The sequence below is a fragment of the Monodelphis domestica genome, chromosome 3 (genome assembly GCF_027887165.1).
Source record: "Monodelphis domestica isolate mMonDom1 chromosome 3, mMonDom1.pri, whole genome shotgun sequence".
NCBI lineage: Eukaryota > Metazoa > Chordata > Mammalia > Didelphimorphia > Didelphidae > Monodelphis > Monodelphis domestica.
Genome location: NC_077229.1, coordinates 182,430,082 through 182,449,343, shown reverse-complemented (window position 1 = coordinate 182,449,343; position 19,262 = coordinate 182,430,082). Strand labels below are relative to the sequence as shown.

The following is a 19,262-nucleotide window of genomic DNA, read 5'->3' as shown; positions in this document are numbered from 1 at the left end:
TCTTTTAGATATGGAAGGCAAGCTATAATATAAGGCGTGTGCCCATAGATGCTGTAATGTGCTCCCAGTCTTGCTTTAAGAAAAGAAATGCTGCTTTCTTTCGACTTCAGGAAATATAAAACAGGCAAGCAGATCATGAAAGACATTTATCAACTTTCCTCCTGTAGGTTTAGTTTATGACCCCATATGATCCACTTCTTAAGATATAGTGATGAATCTCTCCTCTTATTTTAAACAAGTTCAATAAATTGAAGAAAAATAGTTTAAAAATTAAATATATATATATATATAAAACTATGTATGTTGTTCTTTTCCTGTCTTACTTTTGTTTTATTTTCATTCTCCTTAAAACCATTGTTAGCCAAATTACCTTGTTCAAATAGGATAAGCAATTACAATATACATTTTTGACTCAAGTAGTTTTTGTTTGACAATCTCCTTTTTCAAATGATCTTGAAAAGTGTACAATTTTCTCCTTGTTCAAAGTGGAAATTATTTTCAAAAGGATTTGGCAAGGAATTTTTAATGGCTTCTGTCCTAAATCTACTCTAATCCTTATCTTATGAGTCTTTAATATTGGCATAAAAGTTTTCAGCTTGGAAAAAATATTTCTTTAATAAACTTTTCATTAATGAACAGAAATTTCTTGACTAGTGTAAAATCTCTGCATTGTGTTCATTAGATTCTAAGTGATCCTTGTTTTGATGATGGGGCAATACCTCAAGGACTAGGGGAAAAATCCCAACTATGCTTAGAAATAGAAAATGGGTAATAGGCCCCCAAACTCAAGTCTGTTTGCTGTTGATGTCTTTTTTACTATTTTTTCTAATAAGTCCAAAATCTTTTTGCATAAAAGTCAAGCTGATAGAGACTTGGGCAATAGCAGGAAATGAGAATTTGGCCTATTGTCTCTGAAAGACAACGGAATAACAGGGGAACATTTTGTAAAAACCCAGTGGCATGTATGGCATAGGCTGAGTTAAGCAAAATTGCTGTGGGCTTAGAAGTGGATGGAACTGCCAGTATTTTCATATATAAACTCCACCAGGAATATGCTGTTTCTTCACATAGTTTTTTGGTAGTACTTCTTATGGAAGGCACTGGGAATTCTTATTTTCCGTCATCACCCTGTTGCAGACCCTACTGAAAACAAAGAAACCAATGCAATTACTTCATTATCAAATTGGCTTCCAAATTCATGCCTTTGAAAAGGTCACATTAGGACAGTTTGGGACATTTAGGACATTTATTTCTGCCAAAGAGGTTTCTCAGGCATACCTTGGAAATTAAACCAGTAGAACAAAGCTGAAATACGTCAAATTCCAATGTATACTGAAGCTGAGACATGACTCAAGTATAGAGTGCCCTAAATAAAACTAAAGACACTATTCCATAAGAATGAATTAGTAATATAACAGTAAAGATTGTAAGGGAGGGTCAAAGCTCATTCAAAATGGTGTAGCAAGAATGAAAAATACATATCAGAAGCAGGGAATAATAGGGAGCTACATTTATTTGCTTTTTGTAATAATTTCTTACAACACTTTTGAACAAAATATTAGAGTGTATGGAAAAATTCCAATGCCCCTTTAAATAATGGCTGTCCATTATACTCTTTTTGTCTTTGGAATAAAATCCAAACAACTTAGCCTGGTTGTAATATACCTGATTTATCTCATGCTCCTCTCTTTAATGTACCCAGTGACTCAGCTAAATTAAATCACTTGCCCTTTCATAAAACCAACGCGGTTCCCAGACTCCATTCTTTGAGTTATCTCTTCTGTATTTGTCCTGACTCCTTTGTATCTTTTCAAATTCTACCCATCCATCATGGATCAACTCAATTATGACATCCATGCAATTGGTATGTGAAGCAACAAGATAGATGGTAAGATAATTCCTTCTGGGTAGATCCATGCTGTTGTAGGAGTTGGAATATGAATTCTAGTCTAAATCTAGCTCAGGTTAGATATGGTGGAGCAAATGAATTTTCAATTACTCACATATCAATCTCATACAACTCAATTCTAAAGCTGAATCCCAAAGATGAGTGGATTAACACCTATCAGGTCACAGAATATGGTCTCTAAAAGTCACGGATGAGGAGATCTATTTTTCCTGGCAGGGCAAAGAGAAGCCTTAGCAAAAAAAGATGGTAAAATGCCATTGCTATTTATGAAAAATAAAGGAAATAATTTATCTTTTAATGGCAACAAATTCTAGCACAACTTAACTATTATATTAATTCTGGGAGCTAGGGGATTATATAATTCAGTACAGTATACAGACCCAGAAATCTTTAGTGAAATGATAGATTTCTGAATGTAGATATTGGTGGGCCAACTTCTGGTTATATTATTTAAAAAACATACCAATAGGAGAAGAGTACCAAAGCACACCATCCTAGGGCAGATAACATAGTAGAGAAGTCATGTGGAATATAAGGAATTATAACTGGGTACAATAAAACCCAAGAACAAAACAAAACAATTTATTGGGAGGGAATAGAAATAAGAATTATGCTTGATATTTCTATAGTATTTTCAGGTTTATAAAGCACTTTTATTTTTGTTATCTTATTTAATTCGCCCCCACCCCAAGCTTTTACAATAGATACTGTAACTTTGATGAGGAAGTCAAGCCTTAGAAAGATTGTCAGTTGCCCATAGCTATACATCTAATACATGTCAGAAGGCAGGATTTGAAGTTTAGTGTGTCCTGACTTAAAATCCTGTGTTTTTTTCTGCAACCCTATGTGGCTTCTGCTCTGCCATACACTGTTATAAATATGGTTGGTGTTTGGCAAATGCTAAGTGATTTAGCATTAAAATGACTGCCAGAGAAATTTCCTCTGATTTAAAGTTCAGTAGTTTTAAATTTGGAAAATTGGAATTTATACTATTGATTAATGACAAGAAGAGGGCGAGGAAATGGTATAAAGGTCAAGGATAGAGAACTGTATCTTTCATATGATCAGGTCTCCAAGTGAGTCATTCCCAAGAATTGAAGCTTATTATATAACCCCTTGAAAATACTAGATAACTCCCCTGAAGGTATATTTCCTGTAGTCACCATATGAAGTTACATGAGTGTATCAAGGACATATTTGACACGAAAGTGGGATTTTGGAGGTTCTTTTTTTTCAATAATATATAAAAATGTGAATATTGCATGGGATGCTAAACTGATATATAATTAAAATAAATCAGCAAACATTAAATTTATTATTTAGGTCAATATAGGTAATATGTATCATTTATTATATATTATCACAAAATACATTATTATTCTTTATTAAGCCTACTATATACCAGGTATTATGCTAGTCACAAATGACACAGAGTCAGATTATGAGAGGGTCTTAAATGTTTGGATAAGGAGTTCTTAGTATATATGGTAAGAAGATACCAAAGATTTTTCTGAATTTTGTTTTGTTTAGCAAGAAAAACATGATCAGATCTGTGCCTATAAAAAATTACTTTGACAGTTGTGTGAAGGATATTATAAACTTAAAATTATATCTTAATAATAAAATATTATATTTAAGAAGTTTATTAAATGATTATTAGAAATCAAGGAATAAAAAGAGAATTCAAAATAAAAGCCATGTGCCCATGGCTACTTAGCCATTTTCAAAAAACCCCTCACCACCATCACCACTGGCTGCATGCCAAAAGAAAAGGAAGAGCCTCAACTCCCACTGACTTTATCCTCTGTCTACAGGAAGTACATAATGACAGGAAGTCAGTGGGCTCTCAGGAAATGCAGTTCTTTTTTTAGGGTAACAGATTTTTAATTATACAATGGACTAAAAGGGAAAGAGAGTAAAAGCAGGGAATCTAGTTAAGATTCAATTATAATTGTCCAGATAGGAATTGACATTGGCCTAATTAATTAAGGTGCCAATATGCATAAAGAGAGGGAGAGAAAAATGAGAAATATTGTGGAGGTAGAAGCCACAGGATGTAACAAAGGTTTAGATGGATATAGGAGAAGAATATTTAAAGCAAGTATTCATAGTTTCCTTATTTATATTCAAGTCATTCACCAGTTCTGAGTTTATGTTGGTGTAGGGTGCGAAATGTTGATCCAAACCCAATCTCCCATACTGTCTTCAAATTTTCCCAGCAGTTTTTATCAAATAGTGGAATTTTGTCCCAAAAGCTGGGATCTTTGGGTTTATCATAGACTGTCTTGCTGAGGTCGCTTACCCTGAGTCTATTCCACTGATCCTCTTTTCTGTCTCTTAGTCAGTACCATATTGTTTTGATGACCACTGCTTTAGAGTATAGTTTGCAATCTGGTACTGCTATGCCCCCTTCCTTCACATTTTTATTCATTATTTCCCTGGGTATCCTTGATCCTTTGTTCTTCCAAATGAACTTTGTTATGTTTTTTTTTTCTAATTCAGTAAAAAAGTTTTTTGGTAGTTCAATGGGTATGGCACTAGATCAATAAATTAGTTTGAGTAGAATTGTCATTTTTATTATGTTAGCTTGTCCTACCCATAAGCAATTACTGTTTTTACACTTATTTAGATCTAGTTTTAATTGTGAGGAAAGTGTTTTATAGTTGTGCTCATATAGTTTTTGGATTTGTCTCAGAAGATAGATTCCTAAGTATTTTATATTGTCTAGGGTGATTTTAAATGGAATTTCTCTTTCTCATTCTTGCTGCTAAGATGTGTTGGAAATATATAGGAATGTTGATGACTTATGTGGGTTTATTTTGTATCCTGCAACTTTGCTAAAGTTGTTGATTATTTCTATTAGCTTTTTAGTTAATTCTCTAGGACTCTCTAAGTAGACCATTATATCATCTACAAAGAGTGATAGTTTAATCTCCTTGTTGCCCATCTTAATACTTTCAATTTCTTTTTCTTCTCTAATTGCTACTGCTAGTATTTCTAGTACAATGTTAAATAATAGAGGTGATAATGGGCATCCTTGTTTCACTCCTGATCTTATTGGGAAGGCTTCTAATTTATCCCCATTGCAGATGATGTTTGCTGATGGTTTTAGATATATTCTGTTTATTATTTTTAGGAACGACCCTTATATTCCTATGCTCTCTAGTGTTTTCAATAGGAATGAGTGTTGCATTTTGTCAAAGACCTTTTCTGTGTCTATTGAGATAATCATGTGATTTTTGTTGGTTTGCTTGTTGATGTGGTCAATTATATGAATGGTTTCCCTAATATTCAACCATCCTTCTTTCCTGGTATAAATCCCACCTAATCATAGTGAATAACCCTCCTGATCACTTGCTGGAGTCTTTTTGCTAGTATTCTATTTAAGATTTTTGCATCTATATTCATTAGGGAGATTGGTCTATAGTTTTCTTTTTCTGTTTTTGACCTGCCTGGCTTTGGAATCAGTACCATATTTGTGTCATAAAAGGAACTTGGTAGAACTCCTTCTTTGAAAATTATGTCAAAGAGTTTGTATAATATTGGGATTAGTTGTTCTTTGAATGTTTGATAGAATTCATTTGTGAAATCATCTAGTCCTGGGGATTTTTTCTTAGGGAGTTCTTTGTTAACTTGCTCAATTTCTTTTCCTTATATGGGGTTATTTACATATTACAGTTCTTCTTCTGTTAACCTAGGCAATTTATATTTTTTCCTCTTTTTTAACACATTTTAAACATTATTTTATTTGGTCATTTTCATACATTATTCATTGGAAACAAAGATAATTTTCTTTTCCTCCCCCTCTTCCCACCACCCTTCCCATAGCTGATGCATGATTCCACTGTGTCCGTGATTTGAACCCATTTTCATGTTGTTGGTATTTGCATTAGAGAGTTCATTTAGAGTCTCTCCTCAGTCATATCCCCTCAACCCCTGTAATCCAGCAATTGCCTTTCCTCGGTGTTTTTACTCCCATAGTTTGTTCTCTGATTGTGGCTAGTGTTTTTTCTTCTAGATCCCTGCAGAATGTTCAAAGATGTTGTATTGACAATGGAGAAGTCCATTATGTTCGATTGTACCACAGTGTTTCAGTCTCTGTGTACAATGTTTTGCTGGTTCTGCTCCTTTCTCTCTGCATCACTTCCTTGAGGTTGTTCCAGTCTCCATGGAATTCCTCCACTTTATTATTCCTTTGGGCACAATAGTATTCCATCACCAACATATACCACAATTTGGTCAGTCATTCCCCAATTGAAGGGCATCCTTTCATTTCCCAATTTTTGGCCACCACAAAGAGCACAGCTATGAATATTCTTGTGCAAGTGTTTTTCCTTAGTATCTCTTTGGGGTACAAACCCAGCAGTACTATGGCTGGATGAAAGGGCAGACAGTCTTTTATCGCCCTTTGGGCATAGTTCCAAATTGCCCTCCAGAATGGCTGGATCAATTCACAACTCTACCAACAATGAATTAATATCCCAACTTTGCCACATCCCCTCCAGCATTCATTACTTTTCTTTGTTGTCATGTTAGACAATCTGCTAGGTGTGGGGTGATACCTCAGAGTTGTTTTGATTTGCATCTCTCTTATTTTAAGAGATTTATAGCACTTTTTCATGTGCTTAGTAATAGTTTTGATTTCTTTCACTGAAAACTGCCTGTTCATGTCCCTTGCCCATTTACCAATTGGAGAATGGCTTGTTTTTTTTGTACCATTGATTTAGCTCTTTGTAAATTTGAGTAATTAGACCTTTGTCAGAGGTTTTTGTTATAAAGATTGCTTCCCAATTTGTTGCTTTCCTTCTGGTTTTAGTTACATTGGTTTTGTTTGTACAAAACCTTTTTAATTTGATGTAATTAAAATTGTTTATTTTACATTTTGTGACTCTTTCTATCTCTTGCTTGGTTTTAAAGTCTTTCCCTTCCCACAGGTCTGACATGTATACTATTCTGTGTTCACCTAATTTACTTATAGTTTCCCTGTTTATGTTCAAGTCATTCACCCATTCTGAGTTTATCTTGGTGTAGGGTGTGAGGTGTTGATCCAAACCTAATCTCTCCCACACTGTCTTCCAGTTTTCCCAGCAATTTTTGCCAAATAGTGGGTTTTTGTCCCAGAAGCTGGGATCTTTGGGTTTGTCATATACTGTCTTGCTGAGATCATTTACCCCAAGTCTATTCCACTGATCCTTCTTTCTGTCTCTTAGCCAGTACCAAATTGTTTTGATGACCACTGCTTTATAATAGAGTTTGAGATCTGGGACTGCAAGGCCCCCTTCCTTTGTATTTTTTTTAAATTATTTCCCTGGATATCCTTGATCCTTTATTCTTCCAAATGAACTTTGTTATGGTTTTTTTCTAAATCAGTAAAAACATTTTTTGGAAGTTCAATGGGTATAGCACTAAATAAATAAATAAGTTTGGGTAGGACGGTCATTTTTATTATATTGGCTTTTCCTACCCATGAGCAGTTAATGTTTTTCCAATTGTTTAGATCTAGTTTTAGTTGTGTGGAAAGTGTTTTATAGTTGTGTTCTTATAGTTCCTGTGTTTGTCTCGGCAGATAGATTCCTAAGTATTTTATTTTGTCTAAGGTGATTTTGAATGGGATTTCTCTTTCTAGTTCTTGCTGCTGAGCTGTTTTGGAAATATATAGAAATGCTGATGATTTATGTGGGTTTATTTTCTATCCTGCAACTTTGCTAAAGTTGTTGATTATTTCTATTAGCTTTTTTGTTTGATTCTCTAGGATTCTTTAAGTAGACCATCATATCATCCGCAAAGAGCAATAACTTGGTCTCCTCCTTGCCTATTTTAAAGCCTTCGAATTCTTTTTCTTCTCTAATTGCTACTGCTAGTGTTTCTAGTACAATGTTAAATAATAGAGGTGATAATGGCATCCTTGTTTCACTCCTGATCTTATTGGGAAGGCTTCTAATTTATCCCCATTGCAGATGATGTTTGCTGATGGTTTTAGATATATTCTGTTTATTATTTTTAGGAATGACCCTTCTATTCCTATGCTTTCTAGTGTTTTTAATAGGAACGAGTGTTGTATTTTATCAAAGGTTTTTTCTGCATCTATTGAGATAATCATGTGATTTTTGTTGGTTTGCTTGTTGATATGGTCAATTATGTGGATGGTTTTCCTAATATTGAAACAGCCCTGCATTTGACCCTCCTGATCACTTGCTGGAGTCTTTTTGCTAGTATCCTATTTAAGATTTTTGCATCTATATTCATTAGGGAGATTGATCTATAGTTTACTTTCTCTGTTTTGAACTTGCCTGGCTTTGGAATCAGTACCATGTTTGTGTCATAAAAGGAATTTGATAGAACTCCCTCTTTACTTATCATGTCAAAGAGTTTGTATAATATTGGGATTAGTTGTTCTTTGAATGTTTGATAGAATTCACTTGTGAATCCATCAGACCCTGGGGATTTTCTTAGGGAGTTCTTTGATGGCCTGTTGGATTTCTTTTTTCTGATATGGGGTTACTTAAGAATTCTATTTCTTCTTCTGTTAGTCTAGGTAATTTATATTTTTTTAAAACATCCATCTATATCCCCTAGATTGGTATATTTATTGCCATATAATTGGGCAAAGTAGTTTTTAATGATTGCCTTAATTTCCTCTTCATTGGAGGTGAATTCTCCCTTTTCATCTTTGATGCTGTTTATTTTTTTTTCTTCTTTCCTTTTTTTAAATTAGATTGACCAGTACTTTGTCTATTTTTTTTTGTTTTTTCAAAGTACCAGCTTCTAGTCTTATTTATTAGTTCAGTAGTGCTATCACTTTCGATTTTATTAATCTCTCCCTTAGTTTTTAGGATCTCTAGTTTTGTTTTCTTCTGGGGGGTTTTAATTTGTTTGTTTTCAAGTTTTTTTATTTGCATGTCCAATTCATTGATCTCTGCCCTCCCTAATTTGTTAATATATGCACTCAGGGATATGAAATTTCCTCTGAGTACTGCTTTGGCTGTATCCCATAAGGTTTGAAAGGATGTCTCATCATTGTCATTTTCCTCAATGAAATTATTGTTTCTATGATTTGTTCTCTAACCGATTTTGGAGTATCATATTATTTAATTTCCAATTAATTTTTATTTGGCTCTCCCTGTACCCTTACTGATCATTATTTTTATTGCCTTATGATCTGAAAAGGCTGCATTTATTATTTCTGCTTTTCTGTATTTGTATGCCATGTTTCTGTGACCTAGTGTATGGTTAATCTTTGTGAATGTGCCATGTGGTGCTGAGATGGTGTATTCCTTTTTGTCCCCATTTATTTTTCTCCATATGTCTATTAACTTTAACTTTTATAAGATTCCATTCACTTCTTTCACCTCTTTCTTATTTATTTTTTGATTTGATTTATCTAAATTTGATAGTGGTTGTTTCAGATCTCCCACTATTATAGTTTTACTGTCTATTTCCTCCTTCAATTCTCCTAGTTTCTCCATTAGAAATTTGGGTGATATACCATTTGGTGCATACATGTTGACTAGTGATATTTCCTCATTGTCTATAGTCCCTTTTAACAAAATATACTTACGTTCTGTATCCCTTTTAATCAGGTCTGTTTTTGCTTTGGCTTTGTCAGATATCATGATTGCAACTCCTGCCTTCTTTCTATCAATTGAGGCCCAAAAGGTCTTACTCCATCCTTTAATTCTGACCCTCTGAGTATCTACCCCTCTCATGTGTGTTTCTTGAAGACTACATATGGTAGGGTTTTGGATTCTAATCCATTTTGCTATTCGTCTATGTTTTATGGGTGAGTTAATCTCATTCACATTCAAAGTCATGATTGTCACTTGTGGATTCCCTGGCATTTTGATATCCTCCCCTATTTCTGACCCTTATTTTTTAGCTATAACCTTTTAAACCAGTGATTTACTTTAAATCTGTCCCCCTAGTCCCTTCCCTTGATATGCTTCCCTTTCTAGCCCCTCCCTTTTTGTTTTCTTCCCCTCCCCCCTCACCTTCCCTCCCTTTTTGTGTTCCCTCCCCCCTCCCCCCTTGGTTTTCCCTTCTCCCTTAACCTGTTGGATAAGATAGAATTTAAGATCCCAATGGATCTAGATGCTCTTCCCTCTCAGAGTTGATTTCACTGAGAGTAAGGTTTAAGTAAAAACTCTCTTCCTCTCTTTCTTATAGGAGAATTCTTCCCCTCCCCTTCCCATGTGTATCTTTGTGTGAGAAAGATTATTCTATTTAGTTCTTTTTTTCTATTTCATGGAGTATATATTAGTACCCTCAATGATTTCCCCCCTCCCTTTTTTTTCTTTTCCCCCCTCTCTCCATGTTGTCTTAATGCCCCAATCTTTCCCTATGTGTGGTTCTTCTAACTACTTTAATGATGCATACAGTTTTTGAGAGTTACACATTACATTTTCCCCACATATTAATATATATAATTTGATATAAATGTAGTCCTTATAGATGAGAGTTTGAATAAAAGAAAAAGATAACATTTTTCTCCTTTTCCCTTTCCTTCATATTTACCTTTTCAAGTATTCCTTGCTCTTTGTGTTTGGATGTCAAACTTTCCACAGAGCTCTGGTCTTTTCTTTACAAATACTTGGAAATTTTGTATTTTGTTGAATGCCCATACTTTTCCCTGGAAATATATAGTCAGTTTTGATGGATAGCTGATTTTTGGTTGAAGACCCAGATCTCTTGTCTTTCTGAATATCATGTTCCAGGCCTTATGGTTGTTCAGAGTGGAAATTGCCAGGTCTTGTGTGACCCTGATTGGTATTCCTTTATATCTAAATTGTCTTTTTCTGACTTCTTGTAAAATTTTTTCTTTTGCTTGGAATCTTTGGAATTTGACAATTACATTCCTGGGAGTTGAATTTTGGGGATTTAGTGTAAAGGATGTTCTGTGAACTCTTTCAATGCATATTTTTCCCCTTGTTCTAGAATCTCCAGGCAGTTTTCTTTGATGATATCTTGTGTTATGATGTCAAGATTACTGTTTTATTCCTGGCTTTTCTGGTAGACCAATGATTCTCAGATTGTCTCTCCTTCCTCTGTTTTCTAAGCCTGTCACCATGTCAGTGAGATATTTTATGTTATCTTCTAATTCCGTAGTCTTTTGACTTTGCTTTATTAATTCTTGCTCTTTTGCAAGATCATTGTCTTCCAGCTGCCTGATTCTGTCCTTTAAAGACTGATTTTCCTTTTCAGTTTGGTCTGTCCTGCTTTTTGAGGCTTCAAGCTGTTTCTGCAATTGTGTGTTTTTGTCCCTTAGATTGCTGAGTTCCTTTTGCATTATTTCCCATTTTTCCTGCCAGAAGGCTTCCATCTTTTTGATAATTTCCAATTTAAATTCTTCAAGAGCTTGTGGAGAATTTCCATTTCTTTTGGAAGGTTTTGGAGCATTTGTTTGTGTTTTCTCTTCTATTTCCTCTGTATTTTGTATTTTCGCTCCATAAAATGTGTCCAAAGTCACCCCCTTATTCTTGCTTTTCTTGGTGTTGGGAGGCTGACTCTAAGCACTGTTTGCCATCTCTATGGTTTTTTTCTCCCCTTTCCAGTCAGAAATCTGAGTGAGGAGGGTTGGCTCTCAGTGTATGGGTCTAATGATACAGGCTTTAGCCCCAGGCAAATTCTCCATTCTCTGCAGCTGCACTGTCTTCTCAGGAAAGCCCAGGGTCTTCCCTCCCCTGCCTGCCAGTGTTTCAGGTGTTACTGCTCTCAGATTGTGTTTTTGGTGGTTTTAGTTGACTCCCAAGACCTGTGGGTGCCTCTTGCTCACTTCAGGGGATCCCTTTGCTCACTCGTTGATTATTGCTTGCTAGTTCTGGGAGCCCATGATCTGAGTTCCCTTTGCCTTCCTGCCAGGGTTTCAGGTTTTACTACTCTCAGGAGTGGGTCCTTGGTGGTCTTACTCAGGTCTCCAGACCTGGGGCTGCCCATTGTTTAGTCCTGGGGTTCCCCTCCCTCACTTGTTGATTCTGGCCAGTGCAGACTTAAACTCTGGCTCTGTCAGCATGATGGGTGGGGGAGGGTGGGCCAGCTTTTCATTCCCTTATATTGTGGAAATGCCGGAGTCCCACCTACCTTCAGTGCTGTGTCTTAGTGGGGTCTCTCTGTTCTTATGAGGATGGTTGTTTTTGTTTTTTGTTTGGGGGGGTCTTTTGAGGTCATCTGTGTCATTGGGTCTGAGGAGAGGAAGCCAGCTGCATCTACTCTGCAACCATGCTTACCCGGAAGTCCCGAGAGACCTTATTTCAAAGCCCATCTCAAACACTTAATACTGGGTTATCATAGGTAAATCACTTAACCTCCTTGAATTCAGTTTCCTCCTCTCAATGCTCCAGGGCTCCTTGGACTATGCCTTCCAAAGTAAGAGCAGAGCTGCAGCTTGGAATTGATTTCTACATTCCCTCCCTCACCCCCATCCCCTACTCTGGCCCCATCGATAACCAAGGGAAAGAGGCAATTAATATTTTTAAAATATTTATCCATATCACCTAGCTTGCCATATTTATTGTCATATAATTGGACATAATAGTATTTAATGATTGCCTTATTTTCCTTCTCATTAAAGGTAAGGTCTTCCTTTTCATCATGGATAATGTTAATTTGGTTTTCTTCTTTCCTTTTTTTTATTAGATTGAACAGTACTTTGTCTATTTTATTTGTTTTTTTTCAAAGTACAAGCTTCTAGTCTTATTTATTAATTTAATAGTTCTTTCACTTTGGATTTTATTAATTTCTCCTTTAATTTTTAGGTTCTCTAATTTAGTTTTCATTTGAAGTTTTTTAATTTGTTCACTTTCTTCACAGACTAGTATACTTGTCAGATCTTTGGGAAAGGAAAGTTTTAAGAACAAACAAGAGTTAGAAAAAATTACCAAATGTAAAATAAATAATTTTGATCACATTAAATTAAAAAGGTTTTGTACAAACAAAATTAATGCAACCAAAATTAGAAGGGAAGCTACAAATTGGGGGAAAATCTTCATGACAAAAACCTCTGACAAAGGTCTAATTACTCAAATTTATAAGGAGCTAAAGCAATTGTACAAAAAATTAAGCCATTTCCCAAGCAATAATTGGGTGAGGGAAATGAACAGGCAATTTTTAGATAAAGAAATCAAAACTATTAATAAGTACATGGGAAAGTATTCTAAATCTCTTATAATTAGAGAGATGCAAATCAAAACAACTCTGAGGTACCACCTCACACCTAGCAGATTGGCTAACATGACAGCAATGGAAAGTAATCAATTCTGGAGGGGGTGTGGCAAAGTTGGGACATTAGTGTATTGCTGGTGGAGTTGTGAATTGATCCAACCATTCTGGAGGGCAATTTGGAACTATGTTTAAAGGGCGATAAAAGACTGTCTGTCGTTTGATACAGCCATAGCACTGCTGGGTTTATACCCCAAAGAGATTATAAGGAAAAAGACCTGTACAAGAATATCCATAGCTTGTGTTCTTTGTGGTGGCAAAAAATTGGAAAATGAGGGGATGTCCTCCAATTGGGGAATGACTGAACAAATCATGGTATATGTTGGTGATGGAATACTATTGTGCCCAGTGGAATAATGAACTGGAGGAATTCCATGTGAACTGGAATGACCTCCAGGAATTGATGTTGAGTGAGAAGAGCCAGAACCAGGAGAACATTATATACAGAGACTGATTCACTGTGGTACAATTGAATGTAATGGACTTCTCCATTAGTGGCAATGCAGTGATCCAGAACAACTCAGAGGGATTCAAGAGAAAGAACACTATCCACATTCAGAGGAAAAAAATGAGGCAGTAGAAACACAGAAGAAAAATAATTGCTCCATTACACTGATCAAGGGGGTTATGTTTGTGGATGTAGACTCTAAATAATCATGCTAGTGCAAATATCAACAACATGGAAATAGGTTTTGATCAAGGACATATAAAACCCAATGGAATTGTGTGTTGGCTATGGGTAAATATGGTGGAAGTGGAGGGAAAGAATATGATTCTTGTAATCAAGGAAAAATGTTCTAAATTGACTAATTAAATAAAAATTTCAAAAATGAAATAAAATAAAATTCTTCCCACTCGAAAAAAACAAAGTAAGTATTTAATGATGAAGAGGAAAAAGACAAAGATAACTTAGATGATTGAAGCTTGAGTGTTTTACAGTAAAGTGATTATCATACAAAAGGTGATTAAGGCCATAGAGACGAGTTGGGAAACCGACTGAAGTCTGGAGCCGGAGCAATGGCGGAAACAGACCCCAAAACTGTACAGGACCTGACCGCTGTTCATACACTTCTCCAGCAGATGCAGGACAAATTTCAGACCATGTCAGACCAGATAATTGGCCGAATTGATGATATGAGCAGTCGCATTGATGATCTGGAGAAAAACATCGCTGACCTTATGACCCAAGCAGGAGTGGAAGAAATAGAAGGGGAAAACAAAATACCAACTACACGTAATAGTTAAAGATTTTGTTAATCCTTTCGAGTGAACTCTTGAAAATGTTTTTCACAAGCCAAGAGGTGAAGGAACAGATTTTCTCAACTAACTACTGTGTGCAACATTTTTTTTTAATTATAGAGCTTGTATTCCTAGAATATGCAGTTTAGTTAGGTTTCAAGGTGATTTATTTTTTGATTTCTTGTATGTGATAGCTTCAACTATATGACATAAAATGTGTAAATATTAGTAAACTGAAATTCTGACTACTCTTGGCTAAAATTTTCAAAATTTTTAGTGCATTTTTTGTCAGGTCATTTGTCATTCCTTTTGTAGTCATTTCAGTTTAATAAGAAATTGGTGCAAGTTTTTTTTTTAAAGAAATGTATTAATTTTTTCAACTGTTATCAGATTCTCTTTGTGAACTGAAGTACCTAGAGTAAACGGTTCGTAATTCTTAGCACAAAATTACTGTTGTACTATAACAAATAAATGGTATGTTGACCATATTTTTAAAGCAGACAAAAAAATTGAGCATTTTGTATTTGTGTCATTGCTATGTTTCCAAGATTGAGAACTATACTTAAGAATCTACTGTAAAAAGCCCTAGAAAGGAGCTGAAATTGAATGATTGTAACTACTGCCACTTTTTAATACACTAGAGGATTTGGATGGTGACAATAGTATCTCAGTTCCTCTCAAATAACAAGGACAGAAAATAACCTATAAAGATGCATTACATTCACTGATTGGAATTTCATGTGGTGTAACAATTCAGTCTTCAGTTATATCAAAGATGCTTATTGTAAGAACATGAGGGGGTTTCAAAACCCACTTGCTATTTACTTGTGCTACTGACTTTAAAAAGCATTTGTCAATTAGAAGAAAAAGCAAGTGGCCATTGTGAATCCTTGCATACTGATTGATAAATGCCCTTATTGTAAGCTTGGATTTTTTTAAGAAAAATTGTGTTTTATTGTTTACCTTTTTTCTTAACTAAATGCTTGCAGAATAACACTTTTATAATAGATTATAGGTGGAATGGAAAATACCAAACATTTTCATCATGACATCCCTTTCTTTTTATCAAGAGGTAAGGGACAGAGATTGGACACCCAGATGACTGATTCATCAGATTGATCTTGAGTTAAAAAAGCAAAACAAAAACAAAGTCAAGATAAGCTGAAGGATGATCTAGAAGTAGAGGGAATCATTTTTCCTGGAAATGAACTTTTAAGTGAATATTTTGTGATTGTAGGAGAAATTTTCTGTACCACCAGATAGTTTATTGTATTGTTATATATATATGGAATAAAGCTACGAAATAATAAAAAAAAAAGGTGATTAAATTTTTGAATTTATATTCCTTGTGGAACATCCACATAGAGCTGTACAGATAACTGGAGATGGACTAGTACAGTGATGGCAAACTTATGGTACAGGTGCCAAAGATATCATGCAGAGCACTTTCTGTGGGTACTCAAATGCCTTCTACCCCCTTAAGGGTTGGTTACTAGAAAGATAGAATGACTCAGATGAAGCTGCTCCCCTCATTGTGCACAATAACATTTTTTCACATCTCCCACCCCTCCACCCAGTAGCCCAATGGGAGCACTTTCTCCCTTCCCTGTGTGGGGAAAGGGCACAGTACTTGGTCTGGGGGGTGATGTGGGGGCATGGCCAGGTACTCCATCTCTAAAATGTTTGCCATCACTGGACTAGGGGTTTGGGCAAGATATGGGGTTGAATACATAGACTAGAGAATAATTGAAATCATAGAACTAATGAGACCACTAAGGGAGGGAACTGAAAAAGGATAAAGGAAAGAAAGAGCAAAGATTTTGGGAAAAAGCCCTTATAAAGTTACAAAAGAGTTACAAAACTGTGCATAACTCTTGACCAACTAATGCCTCTGTTAGGTTTAGGTTACTTCCTATGGTGATGAAGGGGAAAAGGAAAACAGCCTATATTTTCTAAAATATTTATAGATGTTCTCTTTCTGGTGGCAGAAATTGAGGGGATGCCCATTAATTGAGGAAAGCCCAATGAGGTGTGGCATAGTATTATGATGGAACACTAAGTCCCATAAGAAGTGATAAGCAGGTTAATTAAAAAACAAAATAAAGCATCAAAAGACCTATGTGAAATTGTGATGAGCAAGATGAGTAGAACCAAGAGTATACAGTAATAAAAATATTGTGAAGAATGACTTGTATACATGTCCACTTCCAGAGAAAGAACTAATAAATAGAAACAAGCAAGGCAAAAGTTTCATATATACCAATATCTTTTTTTGTCAAATGTTTCCTTCTTTAGTGCTGGGAGAGGTGGGAGATAAGGAGAGATACTTGAGATTTTTATATGATAAATTAATTAATTAAAAAAGAAGCCCATACATAGAGAACAGCATCAGGACAATGTGAAAGAACTTGAAAAAGAGCAGGTGAGACAGGAGGAGACAAAAACAAGTCCCAGAAAGAAACTGAGAAAAGAGTTTTTAGAAGAACGTGATGCTCAAAAATTTCCAAAAAGACAAGAAAGATTAGAATTGAAGAAAGCATTTAATATTTAGGATTGGACTGGTGTCTCTGGAGAGAACAACTGCACTAGAATGGTGGTATTGGAAAACAGATCTCATGGGAATATGGAGTGAATGAGTGGTAAGTGTTGGGGCAGTGAGAAAAAAGATTACTTTTTCTAGAATTAAACAGCAGGGAACAAAAAATATAGCACAATAGTTTGAGGGGACAGCAGAATCAAAGGAAATTAAGCTGTGGATTTGTTTTAGAATAAAGAAAATATTATCTGTTTAGGGGGCTGCTAGCAAGGAGCCACAAGAGGAAAGAGAAAAGATGAATGAGAAAGGGAGACATGGTTAGAGATATCCACAAGCATGGGTAAACAGAGAGAGAGAGACAAAGACAGTAAGAGCTGAAGACAGGAAATACCACATATTTCAAGTTCTTGGATGAAATAGAATCAAAGATATAAATAAAAGGGTTAACTTTGGCAAGGTGAAACCCCATTTTTAAGTCAGGGACTGAAACAAAAGAAGCAAAGATGAGATACATCAAAAAAGTTTTGAGATGTGGTAAATTAGGTGATGAGTGTAAGCATTAAAATAGGGCTTTTGCTTAAGATTTTCAAATTTCATTCATGTACCAGGCCTATCAGAGCAAGCTCTCATTGCAGTTAATAATGTCTCTCTAGTGTAATAATTAAAATAGTGGAAGACTTAAATTGTAGTAGATATAAGAGTGGTTGAGTAAATTGTGACCACAGAAAATATGGTTTCAAGATAGTGTTTTGTTTTAAATCAAATATAAGGTGGTCGCCAGGGAAAAATTCCCAATTATTAAAATATACCCAAGTCAGCTGGGTTTTATAGAGAATTTTAATTAATACAAATGAGTAATTAATGAAAGTGAGAGAGGAATAAGTATGAAGGGCCTTAGACAACATGGCCTAGACCTGAGTTTTAAGAGAGAGATCAGTCAGTCTTCAATCACTCACCACAAGATCTGTCCCAAGCAAGAATATAGACACCAGTTCAGCCAGCCAGTCATCTCCAGAGAGAGATTCTTCTGACTGTCCTGAGACTCAGCTTTTCCTCTCCTTATAAAGGGAATTTTCTCCTATGTCACCTCCCCTAAGTTCTCCCATCTACCAATCACAGTAGACGTTTTTCAAAGGACAGACCATTCTGAATTCACACCTAAGAAGGCTTTAAATTTTTGATTAAGTTCACACCAGAAAACTTCTGAGTAAGTTTCTCACCTCTTTGTTCCTTGTAAATTCACAAGTTGCCTGACCTTTATAGGTACTTAGCACCCTTTTGTATTAGATCTAAAAATAGTCACAGCTTAAGAACTTTTGTCTTACTATAAGTATGGTTTTAAGTATCTTTCATTGTTCAGCAAGGAGTTTCTTCCCCTAAAGCAGGCTTAAGTAGGGGTAGAGAAGAGGTCTTCACATTCCTGATCTAAGTTCCTTCATTGTTTAAAATGGGGAATGTTCTTAACCCAACCTTATGAAGTAGGGTCTGAGAATTTTTAAGGTTCACACTAGCCTGGCATAGTCTTGTGTAATCTTGCTCATTGTTGGGGTTCCATTTTGGGTCTTGAGGAGACCAATGAACTGCTCTCCTTCTCTTAGCTCAATTGACAAGAGAGACAATTTTGTTGACAAGAGAGAATGAACTGGACAGAGACCGAGTTGGTTCTAATGATGAGGGAGTGTTGAGAGATAAATCTCTCTTCTTACTCTGGGGATATTTCAAGCCATTCTCAATGCTTTCTATATAAGCCCCGAGATCCCCCAAACTCTCCTCCAGTTTCTTAAGGTCATTCAAATTATTTTCTTGTTTTTCTTCAAGGTGAGCTTTTAGTTCAACAAAACTATTATTCTGTTTCTTCCTGAGGAGGAATAGGCAAAATACCAAACCTCCTATCATTATAAATATGACTAGGAACAGTGCTATGTAGAAGCACTGTGTAATGTACTGTGGGATATAAGTTATTTTATATAGACAAAAACAGAATCACAATTTGAACTAGACTACCCAGAATCATAGTTAATCTAATTGTTAATTTTGTTTGCAGTCCTACTTTCTGTCAGTAGATGGCGTTGTTTAACATAAAGGATCAACAGCTGATCAACTTGGGACTATTTCTACAAGGAGTGTTTTGTAGTTGTGTATACATAGTTCCTGACTCTTTTTCAGTCAATGACTTCCCAAATACTTTGAAATATTCTGTAGTTATTTTGAAGGGAATTTTTCTTTCCAGTTTTTTCTTTTTCTTGTTTGTTTCTCTTTCTTTCTTTCTTTCTTTCTTTCTTTCTTTCTTTCTTTCTTTCTTTCTTTCTTTCTTTCTTTCTTTCTTTCTTTCTTTCTTTCTTTCTTTCTTTCTTTCTTTCTTTCTTT

General features: G+C 35.3%; 2 protein-coding genes across 2 annotated transcripts in view; both read left to right on the top strand.

Annotated features, from left to right (window-relative positions):
• LRRC69 (leucine rich repeat containing 69) overlaps nucleotides 1–309 on the top strand; it is a 138,159-nt gene extending 137,850 nt beyond the window's left edge. The window contains exon 9 of the mRNA XM_007488087.2: nucleotides 9–309. Within this exon, the coding sequence (XP_007488149.2) occupies nucleotides 9–119 (111 nt within the window). The 3' untranslated portion in view covers nucleotides 120–309. The remainder of the gene's footprint in view (nucleotides 1–8) is intronic.
• Nucleotides 310–14,094: 13,785 nt separating this feature from the next.
• LOC100029533 (heat shock factor-binding protein 1-like) lies at nucleotides 14,095–15,677 on the top strand. The gene has a single exon (XM_056823331.1). It carries the CDS (start codon nucleotides 14,138–14,140, stop codon nucleotides 14,363–14,365), a length of 228 nt encoding a protein of 75 aa, XP_056679309.1. The 5' UTR covers nucleotides 14,095–14,137; the 3' UTR covers nucleotides 14,366–15,677.
• The last annotated feature ends 3,585 nt before the right edge of the window (nucleotides 15,678–19,262 follow it).